Source organism: Phalacrocorax aristotelis, chromosome 4, assembly GCF_949628215.1.
Source record: "Phalacrocorax aristotelis chromosome 4, bGulAri2.1, whole genome shotgun sequence".
NCBI lineage: Eukaryota > Metazoa > Chordata > Aves > Suliformes > Phalacrocoracidae > Phalacrocorax > Phalacrocorax aristotelis.
This window is the reverse complement of record NC_134279.1, coordinates 13,813,798-13,838,740: the sequence shown is the minus strand read 5'-3', so window position 1 is coordinate 13,838,740 and position 24,943 is coordinate 13,813,798. Positions and strand designations below refer to the sequence as shown.

Sequence of the window (24,943 nt, the reverse complement as noted above, 5' to 3'; positions counted from 1 at the left end):
AGTTATATGGTAAAATAACAAGTTACAAATGAAGAAGGGAGTAGAGCTTTGGCGTTAAAGCAGCTGACCTGTTTAGCAATAAGCCTGTCTCTTTCTATACACCTCTCTCCAAAGAACGGGACCAGGAGCTGTGAACTTTCTGAGGGGGACCAAAGCCTATTTAAACTGTCTGAAGAAACAAAAGTTATGCTCCTCTGGGAGCCTAATTACATCTGACTGCCAGGCTGTTGCTGTGCTGCAGTTCCTGTTCCTCCCACTTGCTTTCTTCTGCTACTTCTCATATCTGTTGAACCTTTTTTACCCATTTCAGTATGCTAATTTTGCAAGAAAAAAATAGCAGGGAAACCCACAGCTGTTCTGTGTTTATGTTGGGTTAACTTTCTGCTGGATTAGCATGTTGACATGGCTCAGCCAAGGGCCTGGTGAGTGCTGGGGCAGGGAATACATAGAACAGCACCAAAGGGAGAACAGGTCCTCTTGGGCACTTGCACTGACCTAGTGAGACCACTTGACTTAGAACATGGATAGCGTATGTTCCTCTCCCTGGGCTGCCTAATTTAGAGTTGAATTCATGATGTCAGGCAAGCAAAAAAAGTTGAGAGACTCTTCTCTCAGTTGCTTAACTTTGCAGCCCAGGAAATATATGTGCATTCCCATCAGATTAGGTAGTTTTCAGTTCAGATTTCTACCTAAACAGTGGATGCAGTTGCTCACACATCTCTCTGAATCTGGATGTTAATCTCCTGTAGCACTGCATCAAAAATCAAGTGCATCAACTTCGTAAGACGTGCGTGAACTAATGGTTCAGGTTTTGTGAGAATACTTGACGTTCCAGTTTACTCAAATGCAATTTGAATTAAATATGCTAATTACAAGTTCAACAAATTAATGTAAAGAAAAGATATTAAATACATTTTTTTAGGCTTTTACTATGGTAATAAAACCTTTAATGTTAAGGTAAGTGAGAAGTGAGGGTGTTCTTCCCAAGAAGCTGAATTTTATAAATTAGATTAAACTTGTATTTGAAAACCTTTAGGAGCTTATACTTCGAAGGCTTTTACATTTAGAAGTGTTTTTTTAAAAACACTAAATATGCTGTTTCTTGTAATATTTTGGTGGATTAATGGCTAACAGACAGTTATTTTAGGATAATGAGCTGCTGCAAATGAACTATGTATGTTTTTAAGTATCATTTTCTGGCCACAATAAATTGGTGGAAATGACAATTAAAAACCTGTAGCTCTTCTGTAGGAATTTTTTTTTTCTAAGCTACTGTTCAAAGAAAGAGATGTGGCTGCTTCAAAGTGTTGGTAATTGGAAGTACAGTCTTTATAGGGCAGCTGCTATGATCATTTGGTGAGTTTGTGGCTGGAGATTTTAAGGGATGTGTCTTGACTGAGATAGTTTGGTGGTGGTTTTTTGTGTTTCATTGTTTTTTCATTTCACAACAACTTTGACGTTAATGTGTCCTTAAATATTTAGTATAATAGCATATTACTAAAACCAGTTCAAATATTTAAAACTTTGTTTTAATAGTTTTGATATAGAAATTAAAGGTCATGTGCACTAAAAAGCCAATTTACAGTAGCATAGAGGAGAAATTAAAATCTAATTAAGATTTTAAAAACTATTAATGAATATTATAATTTGTGATTGCAAAGGTCTTTGGGGAGAGAGGTAATCTCCCCTCGTGCACCCATTCCTGTATGCCAACTTTTCATTATTATTTGTATCATATATGCACTGTTAATCTGGTACAGTTTTCATGGTGTGATTACACATGACAGCAAGTAAAGGTTTTTGCACAGAACTTGTATCTAGCGTTGATGAAAGAAGTGCTTGGTTTAGGCTGTTCTGAGGGAGGCACTCTTGCGGGGCATATATTTTCACTGACACATTTTGGTACAGCCAAGAGTCTTTATGACTTCATTGCTCATACAGAGAGGTAAAATGGGTGGAGACAAAGTATAAAGGCCCCAAGAAACATTTATTTTGGTAATGTGCCATTATTAGCAATGAGTTGCAAGAGAGTAAATCTGAATGCTTTTTTTATTTTTTTTTTTTGTAGGGGAGGGGAAGAGATACTGGGCTGTGGGTAGGAAGCGATTTCATGTTGGAGAGGTGGTAAAAGGTACCATAGTAAATGTTAATGAGAAAGCAGGCTAGTGCAGAAACAAGTAAACAAAGTATAATAATGTTTATTCAAAGGGTATTTTAAGATGCTAATTTTATGAAGTACATACCTTTATTATGCTAATGATTCTAATTTAGCTGCAACAATTTGATTTCTGTGTATCTTAGAAGAAAAATCCATTGCTGCTAAATTAGTCTTGATTCTGTGTCATAAATGTCAGAATTAATAGCTCCAAAAAATTTCACATTATTTGATAAACGTATGGTTGTTACACCAAGAATGAGTAGGCTTAATACCTTTTGTGGTTCTAGGGTCTACAGACAGCTTGGTAAATACTAAAAACCCGTCTTGAAGTCTTGGCAGTGTTTGAAATGATACGTATCCACATAACATAACACGTGCCTGGTTGTCTGCATCTCTACTGTTGGCCATGGACCTGATTTCTCTTTTTTTCACTTCTTGTTACAGTCCACTGGCAATTCCGATGCCTACTGATTTACGTGCTTTACAATGTTACAACTTACTTGTTCCAAGAGCCTCGAGCTACTTTGTAGTTAATCTAAAGCTGCATAATTTAGTAAAACATATCATTAATCTGGCCTTCAAAGATAGGGATCAGTACCCTTTGTGATAAATGTAGTGCAGTAGCTGATGTGGTAAGATTTACTTCAGACACTAAAGAGATGATTTGTGCTGTCCATTGAGTGGTTCTATTTGTGGTTTGCTGTTCTGGGATTGGATTTGAGACTGTGTGGACTGTAAGGACTGTCAAGGGTCCAAGGGCAGAATCAGGATCTGTAATGCTGTTTTGTGTTAAAAAACTTCTTGCATTTATGAAACTACAAATGCTCTTGGCTTCCATTTCCGAGTAGTTATCTGTCCTTGAAGTAATTAGCCCTTCAATTTTAGGGTTTATTCAGCAAAACCTTTAACAGCAGAAGCTGCTCTTTTTAAAGAAGCAGTCATTCTGAGATTAACAGTTGCTATAGTCCTGTTTGTCTGTCACGACACAGAACCCATAACGTGGATCTGTAGGTGTGTTGATGGGGTAGTCTAATCTTTGGATTTACCATACATGCAGTGCTGAAGGTACCACAGCTGTGACCTGCAGATCTTATACATGGATGATGCCTAGTCTTTTAGTCAAATAAGGCATTAGATGAATATTAAGTAGGGTAATGCTGTTTTAAAAATGCCAAATTATCTGGAACATTGCCATTAAAATTGGTTAGTACTTTCTGAACTCCATTCGTACTGATGCTATGCCTGCACTGGTACTACTTTTCTTCTGTGTTACCTCACTTATGATGAATTTGCAAGACCAATGTTGTTTGTTTTTTACAAGTCTTGTTGAATAGTAGGCAGCTATTAAGTGAAATTTGCTGTAAGTACAGTAAAGCTTGATCCCTGTGAGAAATATACCAAAAATCATATTGCCAATATAGACCCTGATTTAACTGATTCAGTGAATCTAACTTCTTACATCAATAGTAATTTTCCCCTTATTTTTTTATTAATCATCGAAGTGGCAAGTAGAGGTTTGGGATTTTTTTCTCACAACTTCAGGATTAAAGAGGGAACAAAACTATTGCTTTTGAGAAGTTGAGATATCGTTCGACTTGTGCACTGTCACCACATTTTTTGGTTTGATGTTCCATCAGAAATCCTCCCTGTGGTGCAAGTTGAAAGTCTGTTTTAATTCTAAAAATGTTATTGCCACAGGGGGGTAGAAGATCTGCGTGAAAAAATGGGGATCTGAAAATGAGCCCCTCCAGGATTACGATCTGATGGAAATATATTGAGGTACAAAGACAACAAAGATGGTATGTTTGTCTATAATAGCTTAAATTTTTTGTTAATCTCAGATAAGTTTTTATCAGTTGTAAAATATCATGTTCAGTATTAGATCTGGTTAGAATCTTACCTTTGATGATGGCATATGCATGTAAGGGATAAGCAAAACAATGTTATCATTCATTCTGTCCAGACATTATTTGATTAAACTGCCTCTTACAAAAAATGAGTTAACACGAACATCTGCTGTATGTTTTGGTAGTGCTGACATACCCTATTGATTGAACTTCATTTCCTTGCACTGACAGCTTGATGAGAATTTTAAAAGTGGAGAGCAGTTTGCTTGAGAAGACTGTGCTGACTGCAAATGAGTTTGGACATTCTAACAACTTGATTAAGCTCTCAGCTTGTTGGTGCTGCCTTCAAAGAGTGAAGATGGGGCCCATTACTCAGATAAAAGCAAGCTAAAAGTTTACATGCAGTACTTGTTCTACTGCAAGAATGAGATGCCTCTAACACATTCATGGGTTAAGAATTTATCCTTTGAATGTGAGCTGATTTTATTTTTGACACCATGCTGCTGCTACATTGGTGTGAGTTCTCACCCTGCCAAGAAATGCATCGCATTTTTCCTAGTTAAATATTGATGCAAGTGAAACAAAATTATCTCCCTCCTATTGCACATGCTATTGTCTGGCTCTTGGAGCAGTTATGCCAAAGGCGTATACATCTCTCCCCAGTAACATTCTTAATTCAGAAACAAAATTCAATAGCAACTTAAATTTTATGTCATTTTTGCTGCTGTTTCCTTTTCTGAGAAATTAATGGAAAGAGCTGGGCAGCTGCTCTATGGATGATAATATTTTTACGTAGCAGTAACAGCCTGGTTGTGATGTCCAGTTCTTTCTAGACTGTGGGTTTCTGCTCTGCTGTGTTCAGTGCTCTATTCATACTGAAAGAACACTGCAAGACTAAGTATTTTGTAATAAAGCTTAATTTAACTACACATTTCGGGCATAATTTTTATTTTCTGAGGCTGATGTGAGGCTAATTGAACGGCTTGCTAATGTGGGACATCATGGTTTGGACTTCAGATGTGCAGATGCGCTCTCCTCTAAACTCCCAACTCCAGCTGGAGTTGCTGCTGGGAATGAGAAATTGTAGGATGTTACTGTGAAGATGCAGCCACAGCATCTTACTAATGTAAGCTGAAAATTTTGTGGTTTGTATCTTGAAATGAGAGTGCAATACGGCGTGCCAAAGCCATCACGGTATGAGCGCACAAGAGTTCAGTGGTCTTTATTGATCAAAAATATAGTGACAAACTTTCATAATTTTTAAAGGTGATCTGCATATTAGAATGAGATTGTAGTTGGTGACAAATTCTAGGATCACAGTAAAGCCATATGTGTTTGAGCAGGACATTTAGCCCTTGCTAAAAATTCAGTGGGCTTATAGAATAGACTTTTGTTGTTATCAGGGAGGTCTTAAGGAATTGTAAGTGCTAGGTCTTGAACAGAGAAATTGCTCAACAGTTGCATGGTTCCTGTGCCAACCTATTACTATCCTCAAATACTGTCAGTTTTGTAAAATCATGTAATGTGCTATGCAAATACCTGATTTGTAATTGTCTGCTAAACTGCCCTGAAATGAAAGATTTCATTATAAGGCAGGGAACTGCATATACAATTTTTTTGGGGGGGGACAGCCAAATTTTTCTTATTCCACATTCACAAGTAATAATGCTGGAATGTGAACACTTGCTGTTTTGAGTAAGTCCTCCTCTCTTTGTCAAAGGTAGCATCAAGTCCTGAGAATACATTTGCTTTTCTGTGTGGAATCACTAGTTGCCATATGAATAGTGACACCAGGATCCTGGGTCCACTCTGAAGATGCAGATTGTGACAGACTCATGGCTGTGGTATCATATGGTGTAGTCAAGAAGACAAGCTTGGCATGGTCACTGACCCCTTTCCTCAGCAGTCCCTGGTTCCCCCAGGGATGCTTTGTGGTTATTTTGCTATTACTTTTGCTGGAATCCACAGTGGAAGGTAATGATTATGCTGATGTGCTGATAAAGGAGACTGCTCCATCTTCTTGCGTGTTTCTGGAATCTAACTGTTAAAAGTGTTTCTTTGTATCGTTACCCTTGCAATGCAGTAATAACTACCAACAGTTTGATAGCCTGCTGTTCAGGACAGTGACTACTTCTGTAATTATTAGATGTTAATTTCTTCAGGGTCCTGGGCAAAACTGACTTTCTGTACCTATTTAAAATTTGCAGGCAGTTTTGCCACTCAAGGACAGGGCATGCCTGGACTTCTGAAGTTACTTGGAGCTTTTCAGTTCGGTTGGCAATTCATTATTTTTCCTGTTACCATTTGCAATTTCTCATGTAGACTGCAAATACTACCCTCAGAGATTGCTGTCTACCCTTGACTACTTACATAACTGAAGTTAAACAAATCACCTCTGTAAGAATAAGTAACTGCTTAACTGCTTTTTGACAATTGCCTTTTCCCAGAGTAGGTTTATCATGGTAGAATACAGCTGGAATCTGCTGTGGCTAAAAGTAGTTAAGTATATGATTTTTTTCTTTCTGATTCATCATTTGCTGTCAGTGAAGGAAAAAGGTGCCATTGGAAGGTTGTACTTTTAGTGTTTCAAGTTACAAAGCTTATGAAATAGTTTTCCAAGCGAAACTATGGTCTGTTACCGGAGCATGTTTTCAGTGTATTTGTCAGAATTGTGGGAAGGCAACTTGGCGCAGAGGCTATGGGAGGGGAGGCGGCTGACAGTAACTCCATAACCACTGAATGCTGTGGTAGTTTTTAGGACTGTTCAAGGAAATGCTTAAGATAATTGATGATCCCACTCCCATCCACTTTTGCAAATCTGCTGAAACCTTCCAGGTTTTCATATTTTGAATTTCTGCATCTGGTGCTTGCATGCAGTTAATCCCATCCAGCTGCTTCTCTCGAGTTGTCTTTCACTTTTTCAAAAATAGTCGGGATGAAGTTTATCTGGTGTATATTGCAGACAAGAAGGGAAGCTTATTTCCTTTAATGTGAACAAAGTTGTCTGTATCCCGTAACAAGAAAGCATGAGTTGATAGGTATTTTACTCCTGTGTTGATACAAGTATGGGGACAAATCACTTGGGTGTTCAGGTTGTCCAAGTTCCTTATCTACCAAAGACTCTGAAGTACACAGGGATGGAGGTGCTGTCAGCTAAAAGTGCAATTACTTGTTACTGTCTTGAAATTACTTAAGACTTACCCTTGCTACATTCCTGTGTGCCACGAGCGTAGTTTTGAATGGTAGCTTTCCTGCATATTAGAACATGTTGACTTTTTTTTTTCCTGGCAGTTCATAGATGTAGCATGCGATGAGCATGTAGGGTCTACCTGGCTATCTTGACAGCTGAGCTTGTGGTTTAAAAAATTACAATAAAGCTTAGTCTCTGTACTCTCTACCAGAAAAAAAGGCTAATAAATAAATTTCTGTCTGACAAAGACTGATGCTGTTTGGGATCTGTTTCTATATGGGTTTTTTCCTGCTTTTTTCATGCCAGAGAAACATAAGTTACTCTGCATTTTGTGTGGTCCCGTTGCATTACAGTAAATATTTCTTGCCTCATTGGGCCGCCCACCACTCTCTGAGTAGACTTAGTGTCCCTCTTTGTTAGCCTTCTGCCTAGAAAGGAGGCCTTAGCTTTCTCTTTTAATTGCCTGTTCACTTTTTCCCCTGTTGACTGTCTTTTTTTTTTTTTTCCCCTGAAATAGTTAGATTTTATTAGCATGACAAATCAATACTGGAAATTGTATAGTTTAAACAGACAGAACTGCAGACCTTTGGGGAAAACAGCCTTCCTCCTTAAAGACAGTGCTATGCTTTGATACTATACAGGTATAAATAAGTTGGGCACAGGTCAAAACGATCACTTTATAGATTTATTTTAGTTGCTACATTATAATCTTGAAAGTGCAGAGGCTTGGCCTTTTTTTCCGCTGACTGGAATCCCTTGGGTATCCAATGATACTCTCCCTGTGTATGATCAGAGGGAGGGAAGAATCAGAATAATGTGTGCAGCTGTTAGAGTCCATTTCATGTGAATTGGCAAACACTGTGCAGAGTCTGTGCTCACAGTAGTAAAGAAATGCCGCTTAGAGGCTGATACTGAACCAAGAGCTGGATGTTTTACACTCTTTTTTAATTATTATTCTTCATTTTGGACACATGGGGTTTGTCAAAAATTACACATGTAGATTACTTGAATATACTTATTCAAGGAGTTCACATAACTTTGGCAAAACTTCATTCTACCTGTAGGGGGTAGAGAGAACGACTTGGATATGAGTCAAACACTTTGGTTTGTGACTGGGAGTTGCAATCAGTAAACAATGCTCACTGAGTTACAGTATGGCAGCAAACTATGAATGCATCTTTTCCAAAGTATGTAGCTGTGAGCTCCCGCTGACACAGGTCTGGATCTTCAAAGGTGTTTAGTGTCTCGGTGCGGCTTTTGATCTGGATCTAAGCTTGACAAACTATTTCTGTCTTTTATTGCTGCAGACCTAACTGCTTCAAGAGAAGTGTGGGTAAAATATGATTTTTTAACAGCAGTAGGTACACAGGGCAAAGTGACGTGAGTACGCAGTTAATTCAGTACTGGGTTCATAAGCTGAATCTACGGTGTGGCTCAACTACACTGCGTGAGGGTTTCCCCTTCGACTTGAGGGTGTTTTAATGAAGGGCGATGAGGCTTTATTGCACATTCAAGCGTGTGCCTACTTAAAGTGCCTTTACTTGCCCTTGGGCTCCTCTCCACTAGAACAACTTCTGCTGCAGAACACAGCAGAGTCCTCTAGTGGAAATCCACTGACAGACGGAATTCTTGTTAGCACGCCCGTTCCACCTCTGTGAATAGCACAAGCTGACAGGAGCACGCTGCTGTTGGCAAAGCTGTGTCTGCATGAGAGCTCTGTGCCGCCACAGCTGGCTGGAGAGTGCCTTTTTTGTGCATGCATCTGGCTGGGAAGAGCTCGGCTGGTGAAACTTTAGCGCGGATCTACATTTAGATGTATCATGGCTTGAGTGTGAGAACAAACGGTCTTGCTTGCAGGTATCACTTGTTATCTGATGAGGCGATGAACAAATTTAATTCCTTACAGCTAGGAATAGATCAGCGAAGTCTACAAAATGCCTGACTTCACGTGTCTGTAAATATGGCCATTAAACTGTATTTCTAAAAAGACTTGAGGGGGTAGTAGGAGCATGATCTGTCGAAAGCTGGAGGTGATTCGTGCTGGATATTGTTTTGCTTCCACGTTGTTGCTTGCAGTCCAGCTCTTAGGGCTGCTGGACCTTGAGAGGGGGGAAGCGAGGCTCCTTGCCGGGTCGATGAGGTGCTGCCGTTCACCTGCTCCTAACGGGACCGCGAAGCTCTTGCGCGCGGGGAAGGCTCCGGGCGGGAAGGGGTTTCTTGGTCCTTCTAGTCCTGGCTTAACGGGGCGCGGGTGGGACGGGATGGGGCCGGGCCGCGCTCGGAGCTCAGCGCCTGGGGCCGGGCGAGGAGCGGGGGCGGCGGGGCCGTGGTGGCGCCCCGAGGCGCGGAGTGAGCGGCGGGGCCCGGGCCGCTTCCCCCGCCCGCGGGCGGCCCCGCGCTGCGGCGGCGGCGAGCGCCGGCGCGGCACTTCCTGTCTGGGGCCGGCGGCGGAAGGATCGCTTGCGCTGCGCTGCCTCGCAGGAAGCGCTCCCGCTGCTGCCGCCGCGCCGTGGCGGTGCCCGCGCCCGCGCTGCCCGCCCTGCCCACAGGAGCGCGCCCGCGGGAGCGTGCCCGTCGCTCGCCCGCCCCGCCGCGTCGCGCCCCGCCGCGCCGGCCGGTCAATGTGAAGCCGTTCCGGCAGCGTAAACATGGCGACGTCCCTGCATGAGGGGCCCACGAACCAGCTCGATCTTCTTATCCGGGCCGGTAAGCTGCGCTGCGGGGCGGCGGCGGGAGCAGGGAGAGCGCCGGGCGGTGAGTTGGGGGTGCAGGCGCGGCGCATGCCGCGCTCCGGCGACGGCCGGGGAAGCAATGGAGGGCAATCAGGAAGTGGTCACCTTAGCAGCGGCCGGCCCGGCGTGCGGGCGGCAGCGGCGGTCCCGGCACCTGCCCCCGGGGCGGGCGGCACCGCCACCACCGCAGGAGCTTCGGCGGGGCGGGCGGGCGAGTTTTGCGGGGTTTGTACGGCCAGGGCGAGAACCCGGAAGTATGTGCGAGGGTGGGGTTGTCCTCCCGCCTCTCCAGCCCGGCCGTCCCCTCCTCCCCTGTTCTACTGCCGCCGTACCGCTGCCTGAGCGGCCAGGCCCAGCGCGGGGCCGCGGCCGGGGCGCCGCGCTCCCCTGCGTGTGCATCGTCGTCCCCCCCCACGGTGCCCTTTTAAACTCTTGCGCTGGCGGCGGCGGCGGGCGGGGGCCGCGGCCCACGTGTATGGATCGGGGTGGGGGGGTGGGGGGGAAGCCGCTTCCCCTCCCCCACGCGCGCGCTGTGTAGCGGAAGCGGCGCGTTCCCCCGGGGCCCCTCGAGCGCGCGGGGGAGTGGCGGCCGCCGCCGCGCGCGCTAATGGGGGCTGCCGCTGTTGGCGGCCGGAGTGGGGGCGGGGCGGGGCGGGGCGCGGCGGCCGCCAATTGGGGCGCGGCGGTCGGTGGAGCGGCGGCTACCCCTGGGCCCGGCGGGGCGCGCGCGGAGTCGGAGGGAAGCGGAGTGTAAACACGGAAGTGGCGGCGGCGGCGGCGGCCGCGCCGCCGGTGCCGGGCCGCACGTGGCCGTCCCTCCCTTCCTCCCCGTTGGGCGGCGGGAAGGGCGCACCGGAGCGGGGCTCCCCGCGCAGCCCCGGCGGCGGGAGGAGGCACGGCGGTGCCATTGCCGCCCGCTCCCCTGGACGATCGGCTGCCGAAGCCGCCCTCCCAGCCCCGGCCGCCACCGCGGGGACAAGGGCGGCCTGCCCGAGCCTTGCCGCCTCGTCGGGAATGCGTCCGGAAGCGAGCGCGGTTCGGCCGCCTTGGGTTGTTAAACGACAGGACGCTCCGGTGGTGCCGGGATTTGGCTTTAAGAGAGGCACAGCCCTGGAGAAAGCATGAGTGAGGTTACGCTGCCCAGAAACACAAATATGATGTCAAACCTTTGCTTCTCCACAGAAGTCGTGCCCGCTGTGATTTCATTTTTGTCTTTACAAGGTGGAGCTCAAAGTAGTAGCCCCTGGACATGGCACATGACAGAACGGTGTAGAGCGTTACAGGCACTGAGTCCTGCGGTCAGTGCCTGGACACGAACTAACCGAGAGCATACCTTAACGTTGGGTTTGGGGTGATGCGGTGGTGCGTTTGTACGAGCGTGAGCGAAAGGTAAATGCTGCCATTTACCAGTGTATCAACACACCCTTTTAAAAAAGGGGGCAAGTTGCCCGATCTTTGTAATGGCTTATTTCATTTAATGTGGAAAAACACCCAGGGCTTGCCAGTAGAACGTGTCTCCAATTTCTGCAGGGCTCCCTGCTGCAGGAGGCTGCAGTTAGTTGTTCCTTACTTTTGATTGTTGATGAATAGAGAATGTTTAAGTAGCCGATTATTGTGTCAGCAGCTTCTTAAGTCACTGTAACTACATTGCTTGTGAGCCAACCCTTGGATAAATAACAAATGACCTTTGTATTGCTCTTTCTGATGTCCTTAGCCTAGCCAACTTAATTATTTTCTTTTTTTATATACTTACATTGCAGCGAGGGATTCAGATACCTGTGTACGTCTAGTGTTCCCATCATCACGCTATCAGGATACCATATCTGTTTACTTATTTATGTATATAGATGGTATCACGTGGATTTAAGAGAGGAATCCTTTATCCTAAGGGATTATACTAACCATGCCTTTCCTTTTCCTGCAGCTGCCAGCCTCAATGCTGACAAAACTTCAGTGCATTTGATAACTGTGGGAAGAAAGCTGGACCAAAACTGTTACTGCTTAAGGCTGGCTTAATTGCTGGTTGTAAGAGCAACTTCTAAATGGCTTTTCAGAGATATTTTTTGGTTTTGTAGCTAATATTTCTCTCAATATTGGGCTGATAACATATGGCTCACTGGGAAACAAGTGTTTTGAGATGATTGCTCGTCTTCATTATTGATTGCCGGTATGCAGTGGGTTATGCGTCATCCTTAAACTGCACGCACCTGAAAGTCTTTTGAACAAACAGAGCTAGGCTTAAGGAAATTCTAAAAAAACCCAACGAACTGTTCTTCCGTTTCTGAACAACTGCCCACCATAAAACAAGCAGTAAACTGAAAGTGACTTTTCCAGTCAAGTGTTGCATACAGAAAGATTTCTGGGTATTACCTGTACGGGCAATTCAACTGGTTTTAATTAAAATGTGGCTTAATCGCTGTTACTACCTTCCACTGCTGTTTACTGCGGTCTTTTAAATGCTGGGATAAAACAAGCATGTGAATGCCAGTAAGCTTTAATGAGGTCTCTTAGTGTATGTGTGGTCACTCTTGACTGAATTCCATGCTTGTAATTGTGAGTTCTTCATTAAAGTATCGCTCTGGTTGCCTGATGGTATTAAAGGATAAGCTATTGTAAATCAGGTGCTACACTGAAGTGTTGACCTTGTAAATGCGGACATTGATAACTCTTCAGGTAAAGAGGGGGGAGCTGTATTGCGGTTTCAAGAAGTACCATTTTGAAAATGTCAGCCCATTTTTTTTCCCCTCTCATCACTTGCTTTAATTTATTTTGTTACTCTTGTTTTATATTAAAACTGGGGGCATTGTTAGAAAATAGATATGTTGCCAGTATTCTCTTCTGTAAAGCTAAAGTACAGCCCTGTCAGCCTTAATTACCAAGTTTGGTATTTTGTAACAACTGTTGAGAGCCTTGAATAATCTACTGTGCACGCTATTTGTTTAGAAAGTGGAGCTAGAAGACATCAGGTCAACAGTGAAGGGAGACATCAACTAGCCTAGTTAACTGTTTCTATTTTTAAAATTGAAATTATTTTCTGAGGATATTTTTTTTCCCTGAAAACAGACCAGAAGCTTTTTTTAATGAAGTATTTTAAAATGAAGTGCCAAGGAATCAGATTTCTTCATAAAAGCAGTAGGATGAGATTTGTTTTTAAAGAAGGAAAGATATGTGCTGGTGTTAGCCCTGATGTATTGTAGATTGGTAAATGCCAGTTCTCTTGTCCCTCAGCTACCAAAGCCTGGAAAATTTACTTCCATCCGTGTAAACCACTTCGCTTCATTTGGGCAAGTGATATACTACCTGTAATGAGTATATAAGGTAACGGTGCTACCTCTTGAGTTGCTTACTCAAGCAGTACAGTCTATTTTAGCTTTGGGAGCCTTGTATATGTGCACAGTGCTGCATATTTAATAGTATAAATATAACAGAAAATTTGTGAATCAGGCATTTTTAAAGAAACGGGTCACACATGTCGTTCTTTGGTTAGAAATTTTTCTGCCCGCTCTGATACCATGCTTGCGCATCGCAAACTTGGATGTACTGAGAGAAGGTTAGGGTTGCTGTGACGATGTATGCTCATATGGCACAAGCTGTACAAGCCTGAAAGGTACCACACAGTAAATAATAGCCAGTGATTTTCTGTGGTGGTGGCTTTTGACTGAAGTTGGCTTTTTTATTGCGGAATGCTACTCCTTTGGAGTAGGCTGTGGTCTTTATTGTGAGAAGAGCTACCAACTGTTGCGATACAAATGTAGTTTAGTTGGTGACACTTGATCTAGTCATCTGCAAGAACAGCTGCCTGGCTTTCCCTTGTCCCGTCCCCTCTCTGAGAGAACCTGTTCCCCCACTTCATGTCTGGGGATATCTCTTCTAGCTGTATTTTTCATCAGTATCATGTTTCCTGACCAAGTGCTCTGACTTGCTGTCTTCTATTAGATGTTTTCTAGTGTGGCAAAAGGACGTTTTGTGTAAAATTTGTGTCGAGATACAAATTTGCACTTTTCCCTTTCAAGTGTGTTGATGCAGTAAGGTTGCCTGAGCACAACCGAAAACTCCTAATGCTCGCTGAGTAGACAAATGCTAAACCACGGACTGTCTAAAGGAGAATGTAGCTAGCTGAGAAGACTTCAAACTTGGTAATAGCAGTCATTTTAGTAAGTATTTTAATAGATGTCTTTTTGGCGATGTTAAGTTAGTTTGTTAACTGCCATGATAGACAGACAGCATGTGTGTTGTTGCAGCCAAAGCCAGAAGTGTTACTATTTTTTGCTTGATGTTTTTCAGGCGGCAATTTTAGTGGAGTTCTAAGTAACACATGGTGGAAAAACATTTCTGAAGTGTGTGTTTTCAAACGTCGGAGGCTTTTGAGTAGTAGGCAGTGCTATTTTCATTGGAAATGGAAGGGTTGCTTAACGGCAGAGGTTGGGTGGCTCCTCTGCTCTGCTGTTAAGGTGTTGCAGCCTCAGTCCCTAGGGCAGGGGGGTTGCGTCTCCTTTCCCTGCACTCTGGCCCCTCAGCAGAACGCCGTAATAATGGAAAAGTACAAAGGTGGTTTTCAGCTATCTTTTTTGCCTTGTTCCTGCTCTCTGCTAAGTACCTCTTACTTGTAGTGCAGCATGTAAACTCTTCCCTATAGGAAGGACTTTGGATATAAAAAGTAGGAAAATGTTGTATACTTTTAAGCATTTAGGAGTAATTACTTTAATAAGCTAATTCAGTACTCTCTTGCAATTGAAATTTGGCAACTGTTCGAGTTTCTGTGTAGAAGTCCTTTATATACTGAACCTGATATACCTGCACAGGAGTAAGCCAACTAGTTGTCCCAAAAATGGTGGCCAGCAGAAACAGAAATTAAAATAGTACATCACTTTGCTGCAGGGGAGGCAGAGGGGTTGGTGGAAAAGCTTTGCTGACCTGCTTTAGATCTTTTTTTCATGCTTAATAATAATAATAATAATAATAATAATAATATCTTAAGTGCTGATTTGGACTTTCTGATTTCGGTATTGGTGTAGAATGGATACATTTATAGTGACTAGCTGAATATTGTTCCTGTATTCCGATGGTCAGTGGAAAGTCTTACCCGGTAGTAGAGGGGAAACTTAGTAATCAATTTCTGTGCAACTGAAGCTTATCTTGAGAAAGACGACTATTTGGGTAGAGGGTTTCCTGCAGGGCCACTCAGCTTCAGTGCATGTGTTCAGCCTCCAACTTGGGACACCCCCAAATTGCTGCTTGGGAAAGGAACAGCAGCTTGCCTGGGTGTGGGGAACAGCCAGGACCTGCAGCTGGGAAAAGGGCTCAGGGTGCAAAGTTCTTGCTGATTGCCACTGATAATCCAAGGGACAGAGGATGAAATAGAGACCCTTTCGTCTAGTGTGAGTTTCTGTGCTCTTAGGTAGGCTTTTATTGTTCACAGCCTGGGGTGAAGCGGTGGTGGAATGTCAGCTTTATCAGGCATCTGCTATTCCAAAAGATAAAGCCCCTTAAATAGCTTCCCAGGAAAGGGCTGTGGTGGGAATCCCAGCATCCAGCCTTCCAGCAGGTGGGCTGCCGGGCTGGTTCAGCAAGACCTTTCAGTGGCCCAGAATTTTGCATTTGTGCATCTTCCAGATTTTGTTCACTTTCAGCTTCTGGTATATATGTTTAGTCTGCTGGTTAGTAGGATTTTCAGGTTTTTAATTCTTATGCTTAAATAAACTCCAACATGCTGGAGGGTTTTTTCCCTACATGTGTATCCATGTGGATCTGTTTGTGTCTGCTGTTTTGTTAAGTCAGAAGCAATGCTAGCAATATTTTCCCTGCTTTTCACTAAAGAAACCTCAGGCTGTTTCTTAGATGTTTTCAGTAACAGGATAGATGCCCTGGAGTTGTTGTAGAGAATTATTACTGAATCCTCTTTAGTTCTCTGACGCTGGGGATAGGTGACCCTGCTTACGCTAAAGATAGATTTCCTGGGCTGCCGGCTGCCTCGCTGGAGTGGTTTGGCTTTGAGCAGATGGCCATAAATGGAAAGAGCAACTGGAGAGAGCTGGTGTACTGGCTGGAGAGTACACTGGAGAGTGTGGATGATGTGCAACAGGTGTTTCCGCAGTCGCTGCTTTTAAAAACATTTGCAAGGGTGAGGAGTGTAGAGTTGGCTGTGAATAGGATTGTAGTTTTAATTGATAAGTTGGTGTGGTTTTTTTAGTGTTGCTGTGGTCTGTGCTGTATCAAACTTAAATGTGCTCTCTTGAGGTTAACTTAAATTACTTTTGATTAATTACTTAGTTATCTCTGTTTCAAATCCTGAAACTTTATGAAAATTTTAGTTTCTTCTCTTAGTTATTGTTTAAAAAAAAACCCAAAACAAAACCTGCATACTTGTTTGTTATGCTGTGTGTTTTGTTTTTTTTTAAACAACCAAGCTTCCTAAACCCACCTCACAGATATTTTTAGTGGAAGAAAATGAAACTGGATGTATCTGTTTTGCAAACTAATCTTATGTTTATATATATATATTTATCCAGATAGACTGAATGTATGAAGAGAGGTGACCTTTAGATTTTAATGGAATAATAGTTCGAGATGGTACTACTTTCCTGCTCTGCTGTGTTAGTTTGTAACCATCCTCATTACAATTTCATTTGTTCTGGTTAACTTGAAGGCAGAAGACAGATCCCAGAAGTCTGTTCCTGTAAGGTCTTGAACACCTCATAGAAATGAGTAGCTTGGTTGTGAACCAGAAATCTAATCTAAGAAGTGACAGTGTAGGTTCTGCTTGTGTCGTGCCTTCCCTAAACATTTCTGTTGAGAGGAACGTATAAGACACCTGACAATTTTGGGATTTTCATGTTTAAGATTGAGTAGTGCAGTTGTACAGCGATACACGTGGACTTTTATATGTAATCAACTGTTCTCATTAATTTTTTTTATCCTTCTGCAGTGGAAGCATCGGTTCATGGAAGTAACGTACACTGCACGGATAAGACAATTGAAGCTGCGGAGGCCTTGCTTCATATGGAGTCTCCTACTTGCCTGAGAGATGCCAGGAGTCCTGGTATGTCTGCCACAGTTTCTGCTCTATGAGCCATTTCTGTTCTTCCACTAATTAGTGAAACAAGCAAATTGGGAAACCTGTTTCTGTGGAGAACTTTATGCTGTTTAAAATATTTGTTTGCTTATTTCAAAACTGCTGATTTGTTTGAGGTTTTACATTATTTCTTCACCCTCTAACAAGCATACTTATAAATTAAACATTTATCTGAGAGAGGTTGTTGGGTAGAGATCCTTGGGTAGTGACACATTTAAAATAAGCTTTTCTGTCTGAACATCAGAAATACTTTTTCACTGTGTGGGTGAGCGACCCCACACTCGGCTGTGTGACTGGGCCCAGGTTGCCCAGAGAGGCTGTGGGATCTCTATCCTGGAGATATTCAGCAACTGTCTGGACATGATCCTGGACAACTGGTTCTAGGTGGCCCTGCCTGAGCCCTGGGTTGGGACCAGATGCCTTCCAGAGGTCCCCTCCAGCATCAGCTATTCTGTGGTTCTGCGAATTTGACATTCTAAAATGCTAAAATAAAGAGTTATTTTAAAGGAAAAGTATTTTTATCTATTTTTCTATTTTAGAAAGAATATCTGAATACACTGTGTTGCAAAGTGCTATCAGTTTAAAAACCCCAAACTTCATGTTGATGATTACTTTAACCTGATGTTCCTTCTGAAGTTACTTAATATATGTTGGATGAAATAATAGTCAAACTGAAACCCAAAAGCTACAAAACAGGAAATGGAGACTGGAATAAGGACCAAAGATTAAGCTCTAATGTGTTTCATTTAAAGTTGAGTTTAGGTCTAAAGAATATTGGTGTGATACTTGCCTTATGCCTAACAATACTGGCAAGTGTGCATGTTTTGGGGAATGGGGTTGATTTTCTAGGTGACAGGTTGTTGGAGCAGAATCTTGCTATACTATTGCATTTGCTTTGTTTAAAATAATGTCCTGTAAGATACATTAGAATAATCAGGTAGAAATCTCATCAGAAAACCTTTTCTCTTCCTTTTTTTTTTTTTTTTCTTCCCTCATAGTGGAAGTGTTTGTCCCTCCTTGTGTGTCAACCCCAGAATTTATCCATGCGGCCATGAGACCTGACGTGATCACAGAAACTGTGGTGGAGGTATCAACGGAGGAATCTGAACCAATGGATGCATCTCCTGTTCCAACTTCCCCTGATATTCATGAACCAATGAAAAAGAAAAAAGGTATATATGGCTCTTCCTAGGAGCAATCTCAGAATTATTTCTGATGTTTACTGCTGCAGATGGTACAGTTGATACTGGTGGAAGTAGGTTAGATAATCTGATTTCTCTGCTCATATAATCAGACTGATTAGAGTCTGCAATGGAAGTTCTTAGAAAATGAGTCTGCAAAAAGAAAAAAAAGTAGCAAGAGAATGGGCTTTGCCAAGCCATAATGGAAAATTATCTCTTTGTTGTGGTGGTTTTTAAGCACAGTTTATGAAGTGGAGGAAGGGTAGAGAAGGATTTGAGGAGGACTTGTGTGGGTAACCATTGGTGTCTGAAATATGGATAAACTTGGAGAGTGGGTAGACTAGCGGTTCTTTTCCAATGAAACAGCAGGGTAAATACTAACTTACAAAACCATAAATCAGCTCACAAAATCAGTACAAGATCTTCCTTGTGAGTGAAGTATCATGTTTGTCTGGTTGGCATGTCTTGGAGGAGAAACTATTCAGAACATTCAGCTATCAAATGAGATGTTGGCACCTGGTGAGGTTTCTCTGTGTTCTAGCAGCTTTCTTACAGGCATCAATACAATTCACATAACTATAGGAATATTGTTTTATTATAACTTCCAGAGATGCTAAGATGGAATATTTACTTGTAGTTTAGGGGGAAAAAAAATGCAATGTAATGTTAAAGGGATATAAATCTAAGATCTATGAGTTTTAGATTTAATAAAAACACACATAACATAACTAACTCTACTGTAAGTTACATAAGCAATAAAATTATGATTAAAGCTCTTCCATAGCTGTAGTCGTACACTGGATTTTCGCTATTTCTTTATATTCCATGGTCTGTTTGAGCCGTCATTACTGGTTAGATTGCGTTACAGGGCTGTGCTCAGGAAGTTCTGAAATTCTATGGAAGTTATTTTGTAAATATTTTTTTCCTATTACAGAGTCCAAATCCCTGCTCTTAAGCATGTAAGGTCATTCAGCCATAGTTACAGAGCCATAACTTTTGATCTTCATAATTAATGCCTTTTGAAATTCAGAGTTTAATGAAGAACATTACTCATCAGCTAAAGTTAATGCTCTTGTGCCTGAAGGTAGGAGAGTTAATCATTGCTGCTTGCCTTTAACTGAAGGCAGGAGTGTGGACCGTTGTCAGCCTGCTGCCATGGGGTATGATCCTCTTCCCTGCTTGGGCCTGTTTACCTTGAGTAAAAAGGTTGCTGAAGTGTGAAAAGATGAAGAAGCTGCAGGGCTTGCTGGGAGAGGATTTCCCTGGCACCGGAATGTAAGCTGCTCTAAGCCTGCCACCTGCTGAGGAGTCCCCTCCTAAGCCTCCTGGCAGCCCCGAGTGTGGGCAGCCCCGAGTGTGGGCAGCCCCAAGTGGCGCAGGTAGGCTTCTGGCACTGCCCAGAGCTGTCCTGCATTGCTGAGACTGCCGGGGCTGTTTGTAGCCATCTTTGTGCTCTGCCGCATGTGAATCCTGTGCGGCACCATTTGCGTGCTGAGTGGAAGCTTTTTATCTATAGCTTTCAACGGGCAGGTGCAAGGTGGAAATGAATGTTTATGAGTTTGGTAGTAAAATTTCTTAGGAAAACTGATGCTTTCCTCAACACCCGTACTAGAATACCAAAAACAAAGCAGAAGAAACAACACATTTCAGAGTAAAACAGATGCTGGACTAAAAGAGTGCAAATAAATTGAAGTTGTACTTTATACATTTGGTGCTTACCTTACCTGTCATTAACTTGTCTGAAATGGAGTTAAATTGGCTTATGAAATAAGCAACCAAATGAAAATTACACTGGATGTGCAGTAATCTAAGAGTTTAAGTTAATCCATACCTGTAGGAAGGAAATTGTAGGGGAAAAAAATAGATGAACTGCTTCTTTCAGCAAAGACAAACTATAAAATGCTTGTATTCTGCATATGATTAATACCTTTTTCTCCCTTTTTTTTATGTGCAGCTGGCCGTAAACCGAAGACCCAACAATCGGCTATATCTGATGGGTCTCCAGATCTAGGTATAAAGAAGAAACCTAGAGAAGGCAAAGGTATGTTTTTCCATTTATCGAGTCTTTAAGATTATGCAGTAGATATGTAGTATATCTGTCACAGGAAGTACACAGATCTTTAAGTTTGGTGGACAAGTTTGTACTGACTTCATTAGAGTTTTAATTTAATTCAGTGCCTTCAAATTTGTACAAGATCTAGCAGAAGGATGTGTGGAACTGCTCTAGAAGTGCCCTGTAATACACTCTGCAGATAATAGGCTTTCTCATTTTTTATTTGCTTTGCTTTCTGTTTATTGACTCATGCTGTCTTTTGTGTTGTGTGTTATCTTACTGCTAGACACATAATTTGTTAAGCAGCTGCTGACAGGTTTGTTCTCAAGTAGGAGCAGCTTATGAGTGTTTGTAATGGTGATGGTTGAAAATATGGTTTCTTAGTTGATTCACAAACTTCAGTGCAAGTATATTGCTTGACTAACAGATTCAGTTTGGCATAAGGGGAAGAACAGATGATGTGTTTCTTTACTGGTTGACTGAGGGATTTTGTGCAGAAGAGTCATACTTCCCTAATGTTTCTCCTGATAAATAATAGGTCCTTTCTTGGGCTCCAAGCCCCTGCTATTCACACAGCAGGGAGACAGACTAGGGCATTTGCTCACAGGTTACCTTTGAGTCAGTGTACAGCGTGTCAGCTCTTCCCCTGGTTGTAGGTGAAAAATGTGGATCTCTTCCCCACTTACTGCACTGAAAGCTGTTTGGAGATGTTACTATGGCTAGGAGAAACAAAGTTCAGTGACTTTCAGTGGCAGCATGCTAGCTGAAAGAGAGTGCAGTGGTCAGCACCACTGTTATTTTGGGATTTGAAAGCAAGATTTCTTACCTGGATGCAGCTCTTGAGTTGTCACATTTGTCAGTAGGGAAAGGAAGAATGGGACTGATGTCGTGCAGATGTTAGCTCATGAAAACCAGCACAAACAGTAATTGAACTTCCCTGCAGTGGCCACTGATTCTGTCTTTGGATTAGGGTGTAGCAGTGGACCTCAATGAAGATTGAAGATCACAGATTTTGCATTTGCTGTACTTAAAAGTACATCTTGTTTAATGTTCTTTTATTTTTTGTTTGAGTATTCTTAAAGCCTTCTTAGCTTTCTTTCCAACTCTGATTTCACTATTACAGCTTTCCATTATCTGAATAGTACTCGTAAAATGTCTGAGCTCCTAGGTTGCTGCACAGATAACTTTTGAGAAAGGAGGCCTGTATTTCTGTCTCTTCTAGTTTTTGTCTGTACTGGTGATTTCACTTCATAGCTGTTTGTTTTATGAAGTGGGAGATGGTACTGCTTTGGTTGCTGTTGTTTGGTTTTGTTTTAAATTTCTGTGGACCCTCATAATGCAATCAATACTTACGTCTCTCGTTCTCACAAGGTGTCTCATTCCATATTTGACACTACAATTGGTGTAAAATAATTTTTTTTTCTTAATGTGGGCTAACTTGATGTCCTGCAAAATATTTTGTTACTGGATTTATTTTTTGTTATTTACTTAAAAAAATTACTTGCAAATATAGGCTATTTTACATGCAGCGTGTTTTTGGAAAACCAGGAATTATTCCTAGGACTCAGTACTGTCAGCAGAGTTAAGTCACAGTGGAGGAGGACAGATGGTTGTGCACTTTTGGAAAGGGGATTGCTTGTTGTCCACGTAGGTCCTCTTTCCATTGTACGTTCCTCATACCTTCTGGTGCAAGAGAAGCAGCTGTAAATTTGATGTAATTGTGCTCTTTAGTTTAGTATACAGGAAGAATTGGAGACAACTTAATATTTTTTCCTAAAGTGAGATAGTAGTTGGGTTTTTTTTTTTTGTCCTCACATAGACGATTGGCAGTTTGGGCATGGTTTCTCTTTCCATATTTTCGTTTTCATTTGCATAAATACTCTTTTTAAAGTGTAGGCAGTTGGAGGGAGCAAAACTGGCTTTGAGCCTCTCAATAGATGCTGGTACCAATATGACAGTTCATTGATACACACAATGCCTTGTATCATTCACATATTTTCTGGCCATTAAACCTTCTATTTGAGAGGACAGCTAACTTAAGAAACTGGCAGCTGTAATAGCTGCTAGCCACAAAAATTTCTTTCATTGTGCAAAATCTACTCTACTGAAGGTAAGACAGGTAATAATAATGTTTAGCTCAGTGGCTGCTTGCAGTACTGGTTAGTGTGAGACCTCTCAGGAGTGGAGATGAGAGCTGTATGCTATTAAATACGGGTTCTGTCTTCCTACCAAGGTGGAGAATATGTTTGTCTACCAGTCTGGACTCAGGGATGCTTAAGAGTGGCACATATGTAAACCTGTTCATATAGTAAGTTTTACAGCCATGTCTCTGTCTTCCTCAGGAGTCTGCAAGCATGGATTCATAGTATTAGGAAGGTCTGGTTCTAAGGAGAAAGAGTTTAAAATGGTTCAAAATTGTATTAAACATTTCTAAAATGAGCTTTTTGTGTTAAATGCGTAGGACCTATAGCTGACACAAACAGCCCACCTGAAATATCTCTGGGTCTTACTGGCAATAGTAGGTGGCTTACGAATAGTATAGGTATTGCATAGACCTCCTGTGGAAAAAAAAAGTTGTTCTTTAGGCTGATATAGAGTATGAGGGAATGAAGAAAACAACTGAGTCAGCAGCACTGTTCCTGCAGAAAAATTGGGTACTTTTAGGACTGATTTCTCTTGAAGTTCCTGTTTACTTGCTAATATTGAAGCCAAATTACATTTTTGCAAAGAATCTGTTGCAGACCTACAGCATTTGGCGGTGGACCCAGAAATTCTATTTCTGAGGAGGTAAAGAAAAAAATGAAAAAGGATTAGTTCCCTAAAATCTAAGATGATTTCATTATTCTTGAGTTCTCCTGTTGACTCTTTCCTCATATAGGTCCTATTTGAATGTGTCTGAAATCCAGTGGATGCTGCATTTTGGTAGCTCTTGATTCAGTACCTGCTGTTTATTGGAGCATGTGGTAAAATACATCTATTCTCTAAGAGCTGGTCTTCCAGAAGATGGAAACTGTTTTCTTTTACCCTTTGAGGTTTTTCAAAGATAACTAACTTCTTGGAGTCTGCAACAGTGGTCTTTAATGTGCCTTAATGTATCTTAATTGCCCTCAGCATGGCAAAACAAGTGCTATGCTGGGCTGCTAAATCTCAGGACTTAATGACCTTTTTTCACTAAATAAATATTGTAATATATTTTTATTTGGCCCATGTCACCCCTGGAAGTGTGATCAAGTGAAGAATTAGGATTAACATTCTGAGGTGATTATTCTTACATCTCTGAGAACTTGAGGAGCTGTACAAATTGGAATGGGAGCTGGTTTTTTTCCTTCTGCTTATCTTCCCCTTTTCCCGGATGCAAAGGGTGTGGTCAGAGTGCAGACAAGCCTCATGTCATGTTTTATGCCATCCTGATAGTCACTGTCATGAACCCTATCTTGGGGCTCCTCCAGTGGAAATGGTACACCTCTTGAGTACTTGAGAAGTACATTCAATTTTTCTCTAGGCTGACTTCATTCTATATCCTCCTAATTACAGAAAGGTACGTGGAATTTCTGCCAGATGAATACTTGTAGCAAGAAGTTGGACGGGCTTTGTACCCAGAAGCATGTCAGTCACTCTGCAACATACATTTGGGAAGGGTCTGTCACCAATGGGTGAGAGCCCCAGATCCTGGACAGGACATTACATTACAAACTTAAGCACAACTGAGATTGCTTGTTATCGAAGGTTGTATGCCTTTTAAAAATTTATATCCTCCTGTCCTTCAGTGCCATAAAATAGCACTGGCGTTTCCATTCCCTGTTTAAGCAAATGTGAGAAGAAAATTCTGAGCTCTCGTCCTTCCTCTGCTGAACAGATGTAGGTTGTAGAGACTTGGAACACCCTCCCACGCTTTTTCAAGAGGAGAGAATGGGTGCTGGATTGAACAGGCTCCTGTGCTATATAGCAGATCACTTGGATTAGCTCCTTTCAGGATGTAAATATGCATGGAAGCTTTACTAAACTGAACAAATGCATGTGTGCAGGTTACATTACATCCCATCCTCTGTGTAACATTCGCTTGTAATGCAGGTCACTCAGAGTTACCTATATATGGAGAACTTTCTGTTATCTTCAAAAGTGGGTTTCTAATACTTAAACACTTTCTGATTATAGGGAATACAACATACTTATGGGAGTTTCTTCTGGACCTTCTCCAGGACAAAAATACTTGTCCTCGATACATTAAATGGACTCAGCGAGAGAAGGGAATCTTCAAACTTGTGGATTCAAAAGCTGTCTCCAAACTGTGGGGAAAACACAAAAACAAACCTGACATGAACTATGAGACTATGGGAAGAGCTCTGAGGTAAAAACTCTTCTGTGTTTACGTTATCTGCTATAAATTTGGATCTGATTCTTAATTTTGCCTATAGAAGTATAATAGTTCTGTAATTTTAAAAGCTTTTCCCTCTTGCTGACTTAGCTGTTCAAAAGTAACAGTCTGGCAGTTCCTATTGCTTTTTATGTTTCCAGTTAATTTGCAATTTAATTCCTGAAGTATGTATTTAAAAGGTCAGATGATTTTCAACTAGATCCTTCAGATACTTTGCCAGTATGCTCTGCCAGCTTCTTTCCGTAACCTTCTCACATGGTAGGTTTTACTGTGGTTACTTCAGATTTTCTTGTTAGTGTAGAATGAGTTTTTTTGTAAAAAAAAATCTGTCACTA

General features: G+C 42.1%; 1 protein-coding gene and 1 long non-coding RNA gene across 9 annotated transcripts in view; one reads left to right on the top strand and one right to left on the bottom strand.

Annotated features, from left to right (window-relative positions):
* The window catches only part of ELF2 (E74 like ETS transcription factor 2), a 37,184-nt gene that overhangs the window by 9,661 nt on the left and 2,580 nt on the right, over positions 1–24,943 (top strand). For 3 of the 7 annotated variants that reach the window (XM_075090264.1, XM_075090266.1, XM_075090268.1), the window contains 4 exons: positions 16,853–16,966; positions 17,998–18,171; positions 20,135–20,221; positions 24,389–24,581. In XM_075090264.1, coding sequence (XP_074946365.1) covers positions 16,853–16,966; positions 17,998–18,171; positions 20,135–20,221; positions 24,389–24,581 — 568 coding nt within the window. Of the gene's footprint in view, positions 1–2,068; positions 2,132–9,637; positions 9,902–10,657; positions 11,317–16,852; positions 16,967–17,997; positions 18,172–20,134; positions 20,222–24,388; positions 24,582–24,943 lie in introns of those variants that run through there. The other 4 variants (XM_075090262.1, XM_075090263.1, XM_075090265.1 and 1 more) reach the window with 3 other exon arrangements.
* LOC142056080 (uncharacterized) lies at positions 5,203–9,636 on the bottom strand. Of its 2 annotated transcripts, none has more exons than XR_012660205.1 (2): positions 7,897–9,636; positions 5,203–7,355 (listed from the first exon to the last, which is right to left on the bottom strand). It is a non-coding gene; the product is annotated as an uncharacterized LOC142056080 (long non-coding RNA). The 2 variants fall into 2 exon arrangements; XR_012660206.1 differs by having other exon boundaries at positions 5,203–7,054.